The sequence below is a fragment of the Erythrolamprus reginae genome (assembly GCF_031021105.1).
Source record: "Erythrolamprus reginae isolate rEryReg1 chromosome 13 unlocalized genomic scaffold, rEryReg1.hap1 SUPER_13_unloc_4, whole genome shotgun sequence".
NCBI classification, from domain to species: Eukaryota; Metazoa; Chordata; class Lepidosauria; order Squamata; family Dipsadidae; genus Erythrolamprus; species Erythrolamprus reginae.
The window spans coordinates 247,321-259,163 of NW_027248448.1; the positions used below are offsets into that span (position 1 = coordinate 247,321).

Below are 11,843 nucleotides of genomic sequence, written 5' to 3' on the forward strand. Positions count from 1 at the left end.
TCCCTTTCCTTTCTATCTCTTCCTCCCTCTTTCCTTTCTATCTCTCCCTCCCTCTTTCCTTTCTATCTCTTCCTCCCTCTTTCCTTTCTATCTCTCCCTCCCTCTTTCCTTTCTATCTCTCCCTCCCTCTTTCCTTTCTATCTCTTCCTCCCTCTTTCCTTTCTATCTCTTCCTCCCTCTTTCCTTTCTATCTCTCCCTCCCTCTTTCCTTTCTATCTCTTCCTCCCTCTTTCCTTTCTATCTTTCTCCAAGCCCTTCCTTTTCCCTCTCCCTATCCTACTACCCCCCTCTCCCTCTTTCCTTTCTATCTCTCCCTCCTTCTTTCCTCCCTCCCTCTTTCCTTTCTATCTCTCCCTCTTTCCTTTCTATCTCTCCCTCTTTCCTTTCTATCTCTTCCTCCCTCTTTCCTTTCTATCTCTCCCTCCCTCTTTCCTTTCTATCTCTTCCTCCCTCTTTCCTTTCTATCTCTCCCTCCCTCTTTCCTTTCTATCTCTCCCTCCCTCTTTCCTTTCTATCTCTTCCTCCCTCTTTCCTTTCTATCTCTCCCTCCCTCTTTCCTTTCTATCTCTCCCTCCCTCTTTCCTTTCTATCTCTCCCTCCTTCTTTCCTCCCTCCCTCCCTCTTTTCTTTCTATCTCTTCCTCCCTCTTTCCTTTCTATCTCTCCCTCCCTCTTTCCTTTCTATCTCTCCCTCCCTCTTTCCTTTCTATCTCTTCCTCCCTCTTTCCTTTCTATCTCTCCCTCCCTCTTTCCTTTCTATCTCTCCCTCCCTCTTTCCTTTCTATCTCTCCCTCCCTCTTTCCTTTCTATCTCTTCCTCCCTCTTTCCTTTCTATCTCTCCCTCCCTCTTTCCTTTCTATCTCTCCCTCCCTCTTTCCTTTCTATCTCTCCCTCCCTCTTTCCTTTCTATCTCTTCCTCCCTCTTTCCTTTATATCTCTCCCTCCCTCTTTCCTTTCTATCTCTTCCCTCCCTCTTTCCTTTCTATCTCTCCCTCCCTCTTTCCTTTCTATCTCTCCCTCCCTCTTTCCTTTCTATCTCTTCCTCCCTCTTTCCTTTCTATCTCTCCCTCCCTCTTTCCTTTCTATCTCTCCCTCCCTCTTTCCTTTCTATCTCTCCCTCCCTCTTTCCTTTCTATCTCTCCCTCCCTCTTTCCTTTCTATCTCTTCCTCCCTCTTTCCTTTCTATCTCTCCCTCCCTCTTTCCTTTCTATCTCTCCCTCCCTCTTTCCTTTCTATCTCTTCCTCCCTCTTTCCTTTCTATCTTTCTCCAAGCCCTTCCTTTTCCCTCTCCCTATCCTACTACCCCCCCTCCCTCTTTCCTTTCTATCTCTCCCTCCTTCTTTCCTCCCTCCCTCTTTTCTTTCTATCTCTCCCTCCCTCTTTCCTTTCTATCTTTCTCTCCCCCTGCCTTTCTCCAAGCCCTTCCTTTTCCCTCTCCCTCCTTTCTATCTCTCCCTCACCCTTTCTCTCTCCCTTCCTTCATCTTTCTTTCCCTCTCTCTCCATCCCTCTTCCTTTCTCTCTTCCTTCCTTCCTCTCTTTTTTGCTCTTTCTCTCTCCCTCCCTCCTTCCCTCCCTCCATGTCTTTCCCTCTCCCTCCTTCCCCCCTCTTTCTCTCTCTCTTGCTTTCTTTCCCTCTCTTTCTCTCTTGTTTCTTTCTCTCTCTCTCATTCTCTCTCCCCTCCTTTTTCTCTCTCTCTCTTTCTCTCTCGTTCACCACGCCGGCAACAGAGAGAAAAAGAGAGAGAAAGAGAGCCGGAGAGAGAGTGGAGGGCGCCGTTGTCTTCGCCTCTGCCCGGCGGCTCTGCAGCGAAGAGGAAACAGCCATGCACCCCCTCGCTTTCTCAGGCATCCCCGGTCATGCTCCGCCTCCCGGTATCCCGGCCGACTTTTGGAGCCGTTTTGTTTTCAGCCAAGCGGAGGCGGCGCGCGGAGGCGAAGACACAGCACCCGAACACGCTCTGCCTTCCGGGAGCCCGTCCGACTTTTAGAGCCGTTTTGTTTTTGGCTGGGTGGAGGCGGTGCGCGGAGGCGAAGATATGGCACCCGGACACGCTCCGCCTCCCGGGAGCCCGGCCGACTTTTGGAACCGTTTTGTTTTCGGCTGGGCAAAGGCGGCGCGCGGAGGCGAAGACACGGGGCCCAGCCACGCTCTGCCTCCCGGTATCCTGGCCGACTTTTGGAGCCGTTGTTTTCGGCCAGACGGAGGCGGCACGCCGAGGCGAAGACGCAGTGCCCGGACACGCTCCGCCTACCGGGAGCCCGGCCAACTTTTGGAGCCATTTTGTTTTCGGCTGGGCGGAGGCGGCGCGCGGAGGTGAAGACACGGCGCCCGGTCATGCTCCGCCTCCCGGTATCCCGGCCGACTTTTGGAGCCATTGTTTTCAGCTGGGCTCCCGGGAGGCGGAGCGTGGCCAGGCGCCTTGTCTTCGCCTCCGTGTGCCGCCTCCGCCCGGCCGAAAACAAAACGGCTCCCAAAGTCGGCCGTGCTCTCAGGAGGCGGAGTGTGTCCGGGCGCCGTGTCTTCGCCTCCGCGCGGCTCTGCAGCAAAGAAGAAGCAGCCATACATCCCCGGCGCCCAGCCACGCTCCGCCTCCGCCAGCCCGGCTGACTTTTACCTGCTGCCAGAGCCGTTTTGTCTTCATGGCGCAAAGCCACACAGTCCCGGATCCCGGATCGCTCGCTTCTCCAGCCAGCAAGCTGGCTGCCCAGGAAAGCATCGCGCTTTTTCGACGCGTGGCGCTTTCCTGGGCAGATGGCTTTGCTGACCGGAGAAGAGAGCGATTTGGGAGTCCGGGACTGTGTGGCTATTCGGCAGCAGGTAAAAGTCGGCTGGGCGCCGTGGATGCCTGGGAGGGCGAGGGGGTGGATGGCTGCTGTCACTGCCGGGCCTGGCTCGCGGTACACCTCACACGAGGGCCCCCGCAGAGAAGTAACAGGCCCGCTCGTCACACCCCACCCGCGCCACCAGTCCTTTTCATCGGCAACCCCCCCATGGAGGCTTAGAGGCCTAGCGGCAGGATGGCCACCAGCCCTCTTTGTCGGCAGTCCCCCCCCACCCAGGGAGGCTTACCTTACCCGGCCGGCAGCTAAACAACCGTTTGGCTGCTGATGGGCATGGCCAGGGAGGGGAAAATCCGGAGTTTAAGGGGCGGGAAGAAAGCGGGCCTTCAATTGGCCGGCCCCTTTCTTTCCCGCCTTTTCTTAAGGAACTGTTGCTGCCCTATGTTGTAGAGCAGCAGCAGTTCTCATTTCAAATTTCAGCGCGGAGGTCAGTCCTCCGTGCTAAATTTGAAATTCCCTGGGCTGAGAGGTAAAAACCTCTGCGCTATAGCGCACTGCGCAGCTTAGAGGGAACTATGCATCTAGCCTAACCCTTCCTCTTAGCAGGCATCCCAGTTAAAGCTTCTCTGACTGATGGCTGCTCCGTCTTTGCATTCAAATAACAAATGTGGCCCCACCCACCGGCCCCCACATTTTTGCCTCTGCCTCCCAGCAATATGCCTTCTTGTCTGTAAACAGCCAGTTTCATTTTCAGCATAGCCTAATTAACACAAGCATCTGCCTGATCCTCAGCTGTTTCAGGCTCAGAGATTCGCATTGCTGCCTCCGTGTGCCCCATTTTCCATCCATTCAGATCCCCACTGCCCAGGAAACGGAGCGTGAAGAGGCGGCAATAGGCTACGGGAATCCTTGCAGCCTGGAACAGCTGATGAGGCCGATCCAACTAACAAGTTTTTGGCGAAGGGAGGCATACAAATCTAAATAATAATAATAATAATAATAATAATTATTATTATTATTATTATTATTATTATCTGCTTGTGCTAATCAGGCGGTGCTGAAGCTGAAACATGCTGCTTGCTGCAAGAAGGCAAATTTCTGGGAGGCAGAATTTTTCCCCTTATTTTCCTCCCCGAAAAAGGTTGGTGCATCTGATAGTCCAGAGTGTCTTATACCCCGAAAAATACTGCATTTGTCCTTCCATGAAGTTGATGTAGATGTTTTGCAAATTCTCCTGTAAGCTTGGTGCCTGCAAGGGGACTTGATCATTGAGTTGGGGTCTCCCCAAGCCAGAAGGTCCACTTCCTGAGATTCTTATGGCTGCCTTTGCCTTCTTTCCAAGAACATCTCTCTGCTGACGCATATTCTGTTTCCAGTTAACTATGATTATGAAATCATTTTCACAAACATGCATATCAAGTTTGGTGTCCCCCATTGTTCTTCCAGTTCATCATTAATCTTCTTCTATGAGGCTCTATTGTTAGTCAGGTCCTAGCTGCTAAAAAATCCAGATGTTTTTCTACTGCCTTTTACTCCTGCACCCTTCTCTCTGTGGAAATCATAAATATTTTTTTTGCCCACTTGATGTTCCGCTCTATTGAACTATTGAACTATTACAAAGACAAAAATTTGATGAAACATTTTTTTAAAATTGTGCATTAAAAACAGACAAAACCACATACACATATATTGTCCCCCAGTTGAATACTATCCTCAAACATTTTAAATAGGCGGGCGATTCACAGTATTTCAGATGGCTGGGGGGTGGGACCAGGTGGGTGGTCATGTGACTGGGTGGGCGTGGCCAATGTAGCAGTCTAATTTTTTCCCCCTTGTTCTTCTTAATCCGTACTTGCTCACCCCGAGGAATCTATTTACTTAATAAGACCCCCCCCCAAAAGGGAAAAAGTGTGCAAACTCTTTTGCCACTTGCCTAACTTCATTACAACAGCAGCTTCAGGCTCCTCAAAATAGGCCATTAAAAAAAGAATGAAAGAAACAGGATTTCCTTCAAAATATCTCATGATCACAGAGCACAGAAGTCATGAGAGGCTGAGAGAAGCTGTCAATCAAGGCCCCTCCCTTCTCCCCTCTAGGGGCCCACGTGGGTCCTTCCCCTTCGGTTCCAGCCAAAGGCTTCTGGCTTTGCAGAGCTGTGAGTGCCTGCCAGCAGGGGAGGGGGCCAGGGGAGGGAGGGGAGACCAACCTCCTTCTTTTAGTTATTTGGGATTTTAAGATGGAAAGAGAATTCAAACTGATTTGCTTCTTGCCACACTTGTGCATATGTATACACACACATGAAAACTACCAAAATTGTCCAGCAACCAATTGGGTGGATGTAATTTATATATGGCAAGAACCAAAGCAGTGGGTGAATTCTCCTTCAGGCCTTACACTGTGGTTGAACTTGAATTAGTGTTAGCCAACTTCAGCTGATTTTGAAAAAGCTAGGAGACATGGAGACACATCCCCCACCCACCCACCCACCTACTTTTAAAGGGCTACTTTTCAAAGCAGCCCCCCCCATTCAACCACCAGCAGCAGCTGTATCATCAGAAGGGCAGCTCAAGCAACAACAGAAGCGGCGCTGGAGTAGATGCTGGCGGGAACATAAGGCCAATGCTGAGGGGCGGGGCAAGGGGAGGGGCTTAATTCCACCACTCCGTGCATGGGATACTTTGCATTGGTGGGCCACATCCACCCCACAGGAGGTAGTTTGAGGATCCCTGTATTAGAACATAGAATAACAGAGTTGGAAGGGACCTTAGAGTTCTAGCCCAACCCCCTGCCTAGGCAGCAAACTCTACACCACTTCAGACAAATGGTTATCCAACATCTTTAGAACTTCCAGTGTGGGACTATAAGTTGCACCTGTGCATAAGACACACCAAGATTTTAAAGAGGTAAATAAGAAAAAAAGGTTTTGCCTTCCCTCAGCCCCCAGGATCCCTCCCAAACCGTCTACTCACCAGTTTTCACATTGAGTCAGCCTTAGGGAGGCCAGAAATGGCTGTATAAGACGCACCAACATTTCCACCCTACTTTTTGGAGCGGGGGAGAGGGGGTGCGTCTTATACACTGAAAATATGGTATTTAAGAAGTGTACTTGTATCTGAGAATGACTTTAGGGATGAGGCGAAGAGAGGCTGCCTAGGGAAAGATCAGATCAGAGGGGAGAATCCTGCAATTGCATAATGGGAGAGAAAGAAACTAAGAAAGGATCTTCGCTAACATTTTAGACTGGGGGGAAAAAGTAGGTGGATGATTTGTTCTTTCAGACTTGCAACATTTGGTTGATGTCATATTACCATCAAGTAGAATTAGCACATCTGGAGGTGTTTTCCATCAGGATGACCAAGGAGAAGATTAGACTACCTTTCTTCTTGATAAACCCCTGTGCTTTCTGGGAATCTACCTGTGGTTTCTAAAGAGTTTATGAATCATCTTTTTTCCCCTATCTATGCATTTTATTTCTCATCTGCTCCGGAATGTTTCCTATAATTGACCAATTGTGTCAATTATATTTTCTCTATATTGTGTGAGTATGTGAGTGACAATTTATTCTCAAACTTTTTCATTAACTTTTGAAGATAATGGCAGTATTATTTAATCATATTTGGAGATTAAAAAATTGGAGAAGAAAGATTGAATGTGGAATAAGAAACAATGTTTTATGTATTTCAAATTCCTGGATGTTTTCATTTTAGTTTCATCCCTTTCTGGAGAAGAATGAATATTGGAATATTTCAGACTTTAAACTGTACTTGGACCAAAATGGAGAGATAACAGCAGGTTTGGGCATTACCATCATCTTGGTTCACCCCAAGGAGGATGTCATGGAAGGGAAATTTGCATATTTTGAAAGACAGAGACTTTCTATCGACCAAAATACTCTTTCACATCTAAAGTTGCTCAATAAGGTGGGAGAAAGTTTGCTGTCTTTTCTCTGTTTTCCAAAGCCTGAGGTCCCATTTCAAGTGGGGAAAGTTTAGAGTCTCCAAGTTGGCCTTCCATGCCAGTTGGTGTCATCTAATGGAGGTCCTTCAACAGACAGGGCTTAAGTGGAGCAGCTTTGCCATGTTTTATGGAAATCTTTCAAGTTCTTACTGGTCAGAGATTTCTTTCTTCATCAGAGTGTTATTCTACAATAAAAAACTGAATGAAATAAATGTTTCCTAAATCTTTTACAGTAAACTTTACTCTCAGTTTTAATATGGATATATCATCATACTTAAATCTTTTTTTTTTTGCAATTCCATTCCTTCAGACTTTATACAAAAGTACTTTATTGTAATGTTAAATTCCAAAGGCAAAAGGGAGGAATTAAATGAAGAATCTGCCAGTTGTTATACCTCTTGCATCTGTTCAGAAGAAGTCAGAGAGTTCATATTAACCTCAGTGAAGACTAGAAGCTAACTGTCTCTTGCCATTTTTATTTATATTTTCTATAGATGGAGAGTCCTAACATATTTCCTAACACATTCTCTTTTTTTCTGCTCAGTCTCTGCCTGAGTCCAAATGTGTTGAAAGTTGTCATCCTGGATTTGTCAAGAGGGCTCGAGAAGGAGAGCCAGTTTGCTGCTACGACTGCGTTCCTTGTCCGGAGGGGACCTTCTCCACTCAGGAAGGTGGGTGACCCTGAGGAAAATGGGAGGCTTGGTGGAACTGGATCCATCCAGAACCTTTTCATGAAAGTGCAAGATAAAAGGCAGATTGGAGCAAACCTGTTTTTTTCTTTATTTGGAACCTGCACAATTTCTTATCTAAAAGGAAGTAAATCAAAAAGACTTTGAAGGAGGGTTGAGAAGAGATGGGAGGAAGGAGTGACAGACTGGGCAAGCTTTACTAACAGCAGAGGAAATACTTCCTACACTTTAGTTTGGATAAGTGCTGCTAAGTTTATCTTTCTAAGAACATCTGAGATCTTTGAAACTTGATGAATTGTTTTAGATCCACCTTCTGAAAGACTTTGCGATTCACTGTACAGTAATACCTCACGATACGAACTTAATCGGTGCAAGGAGGAGGTTCGTAAGACGAAAGGTTCGTAAGACGAAACATTGTTTCCCATAGGAAACAATGTAAAGTCAGTTAATCCGTGCAACCCAACCCCCCCCCGCAAAAAAACGGCTTTTGGCGACTGCTGGGAAGCCGCTCGACTGTTTTAAAAGGTGACAGCCGGCCTGGGGGGCTTCCCAGAACCCCCCTGAACCCCGAACCCGGGTTCGGGGGGGTGCTGGGAAGCCCCCCAGGCCGGCTGCGACCTTTTAAAACAGCCGCGCGGCTTCCTAGCTGTCTCCTGAAGCCGAACGCCAAAGCCGAACTTCCGCGTTCAGCATTCGGCGACAGCTGGGAAGCCGCGCGGCTGTTTTAAAAGGTCGCAGCCGGCCTGGGGGGCTTACCAGCACCCCCCCGAACCCCGAACTTGTGCCGAACTTCCGGGTTCGGGGTTCGGGGTGGTGCTGGGAAGCCCCCCAGGCCGTCTGTTACCTTTTAAAACAACCGCGCCACTTCCCAGCTGTCTCCCGAAGCCGAACGCGGAAGTTCGGCTTAGGCGTTCGGCTTCGGGAGACAGCTGGGAAGCGGCGCGGTCATTTTAAAAGGTCACAGCCGGCCTGGGGGGCTTCCCAGCACCCCCCGAACCCCGAACTTGTGCCAAACTTCCGGGTTCGCGGTTTGGGGGGGTGCTGGGAAGCCCCCCAGGCCGGCTGTGACCTTTTAAAACAACCGCGCCGCTTCCCAGCTGTCTCCCGAAGCCGAACGCAGAAGTTCGGCTTTGGCGTTCGGCTTCGGGAGACAGCTGGGAAGCGGCGCGGTCGTTTTAAAAGGTCACAGCCGGCCTGGGGGGCTTCCCAGCACCCCCCCGAACCCCGAACTTGTGCCGAACGTCCGGGTTTGGGGTTCGGGGAGGTGCTGGGAAGCCCCCCAGGCCGGCTGCGACCTTTTAAAACAGCCGCGCGGCTTCCTAGCTGTCTCCCGAAGCCGAACACGGAAGTTCGGCTTTGGCGTTCGGCTTCGGGAGACAGCTGGGAAGCGGCGCGGTCGTTTTAAAAGGTCACAGCCGGCCTGGGGGGCTTCCCAGCACCCCCCTGAACCCTGAACATGTGCCGAACTTCTGGTTCGTAAGAAGAGGCGACCTTTTAAAACAGCCGCGCGGCTTCCCAGCTGTCTCCCGGAGCCGAACGCGGAAGTTCGGCTTTGGCGTTCGGCTTTGGGAGACAGCTGGGAAGCCGTGCGGCTGTTTTAAAACGTCACAGCCAGCCTGTGGGGCTTCCCAGCAACCTCCCGAACCGAACCTGGGGTTCAGAAAAATTTTGCCTCTTCTTACGAACGTTTTTCGAGTTACGAACCGGCGTTCGGGAGGCTTCTGGGAAGCCCCGCCGCCCAGCTATGACCTTTTAAAACAGCCGTGCGGCTGCCCAGCAGTCTCCGAATGCTGGTTCGTAACTCGAAAAAAGTTCATAAGAAGAGGCAAACATTTTCTGAACCCCGGGTTCGTATCACGAGTTGTTCGTAAGACAAGGGGTTCGTATCTTGAGGTATCACTGTATATTGGCCTCCCCTTGAGGATCACTGAGAAGGTCCATAAAGTGGTGTTGTGGACAGTAATGGGGGGAACTCATTACAAAAATATTCTGCCAGTCATATCGATCAATCGATCAATCAAGCTAGAGCTGTAAGGGATCTTGGAGGTCTGCTAGTCCAGCTCCTTGCTCAAAAAGCAGAACCTATACCAGTGATGGTGAACTTTTTCAGCACCAAGTGCCCCAAGCAGAACATGCAGATACACATGCTGGAGCATCAGAAACCCAAAGACCAGCTGTCCAGTGTACATATGCCTGTTTTGGCCATTTTTCAGACCATTTTCTGACTGGTTTTTAGGTCATTTTTGGTCTGAAATATGGCCTGAAAACTCTCTTTCTTTTGGCTGCTTTCTGGACCATTTCTCAGGCCATTTTCAGGTTGTTTCCCAGTGCATATGCACTGGAAATCAGAAGATTAACTAGCAATGGCAGGAATGCCCACAGTGAGTGCTCTGAGTGCCACCTCTGCCACCCATGCCATAGTTTGCCATCCCAGACCTATACCATTTCAGACAAGTGGCTGTCCAGTCCAATATTGAAGACCCCAAAACCTATGGAGGCCAGCTGTTCCACTGGTTAATTGTCCTCACTGTTAGGAAGTTTCTCCTTACAGTAGTCCCTCACCTATCGCTGGTGTTACGTTCCAGACGTGGCCGCGATAGGTGAAATCCGCGATGGGGAATTTATCGACTGATAGTACTTATTTAAGTATTTATATTGTAATTGTTTGGTAAGTTTTCATTGTTTTAAGTGTTTATAAACCCTTCCCACACAGTATTTATTTTAGATACAGTATTTAAATACAGTATTTACAATTTTAGATTTATTTATTTTTTTGAAAAACCTGCCGATCGAGTTTGGCGGGCTGTTTAAATCTGCCGATTGACTTCCTCAGAAACCCGCGATGAAGTGAAGCCGCAGTAGGTGAAGCGCGGTATAGCGAGGGACTACTGTACTTTCATATTGCCTCCAGACGTTATAGGATACTCTAAGCATCCTCCAAGTCCCTTTAACTGCCATGGGGCAGGACTCAGGATGTTTGGCTAAAAGATTATATGATTCATTCTTAACCTCTAATAATGTAGGTTCCTATGAAGATTCTACACATTACACAGAACAATAATTAACATCCTATGACTCCCCTCAACTTCATATACTTAGGTATATTTTTAAAAATATCCTTCTTAGCACTTTTTAATGAAATAGTTCAGAAATAGTTCTTGTAAAATGTTCTTGGAATTAGGTGTTGTCGAAAAAAGATATTTCTTGTAATGTAAAAAATATATATGCTTTTTATTTTTTAGATACTGATAAATGCACCAAGTGTCCGGATGATAAATATCCTAATGAGCACAGAGTCCAATGTATCCCCAAACTTATAACCTTTCTGTCTTATGAAGAAATTCTGGGCAACATCCTGGTCTCTTTTGCCCTACTCTTCTTCCTAACCACAGGCCTTGTTTTAATCATTCTCATTGAATACCGAGAAACCCCCATTGTCAAAGCCAACAACCGGGACCTCTCCTACATCTTCCTGGTCTCCCTCCTGCTTTGCTTCTTGTCTTCTTCTCTCTTCATTGGTCAACCAAGGAAAGCCACCTGCCTTCTCCGACAGACAGTTTTTAGCATCATCTTCTCAGTTGCCATTTCTTCTCTCTTGGCCAAAACGATCACGGTGGTTCTGGCTTTCCTGGCCACGAAAGCAGGAAACCGAGTGAAGAGATGGTTGGGGAAGAGCTTGGCCAACTCTATCATTCTTTCTTCTTCTGCTGTCCAAATTATCATCTGCTCCATCTGGCTGGGAGTTTCTCCCCCCTTCCCTGACTCTGACCTCCACTCCCAGCATGGAGAGATCATCCTGCAATGCAATGAAGGGGCTGTTGTCATGTTCTACATCACCCTCAGCTACATGGGCTTCCTGGCTGCCATCTGCTTCACAGTGGCTTTCCTGGCCAGGAATCTGCCTGGGGCTTTCAACGAAGCCAAGCTGATCACCTTCAGCATGCTGGTCTTCTGCAGTGTCTGGGTGACTTTTGTGCCCACCTACCTGAGCACCAAAGGGAAATACATGGTGGCTGTTCAGGTCTTCTCCATCCTGGCCTCCAGTGCTGGGCTGCTGGGATGCATCTTCATCCCCAAGTGTTACATTATCCTTCTGAGGCCAGATCTGAACACAAAAGAGCATCTCACATCTAGAACAAATGTAAAAACATGATACAGTGGAACCTCAACATACGAGCAGCTCTACCTACGAGCTACTCGAGATAAGAGCTGGGAGGGGAGCGACATTTTTGTTCGCCTCCCGAGCTCACATTCGGGATACGAGCGCCAAGGAGCTGTCTCCTGAAGCCGAACGCTAACTTCCGCGTTCGGCTTCAGGAGACAGCTCCTTGGCGCTCGTATCTTTTCTATTCTTTTACTCCAGCATAGATAGTATGCTGGAGTAAAAGAAAACCATATCTATATGTTTCAAAATG

General features: G+C 48.5%; 1 protein-coding gene across 1 annotated transcript in view; it reads left to right on the forward strand.

Moving 5' to 3' along the window:
- LOC139155169 (vomeronasal type-2 receptor 26-like) overlaps positions 1 to 11,581 on the forward strand; it is a 70,466-nt gene extending 58,885 nt beyond the window's left edge. The window contains exons 3-5 of the mRNA XM_070730253.1: positions 6,490 to 6,702; positions 7,284 to 7,410; positions 10,671 to 11,581. Coding sequence (XP_070586354.1) covers positions 6,490 to 6,702; positions 7,284 to 7,410; positions 10,671 to 11,581 — 1,251 coding nt within the window. The remainder of the gene's footprint in view (positions 1 to 6,489; positions 6,703 to 7,283; positions 7,411 to 10,670) is intronic.
- Positions 11,582 to 11,843: the final 262 nt, after the last annotated feature.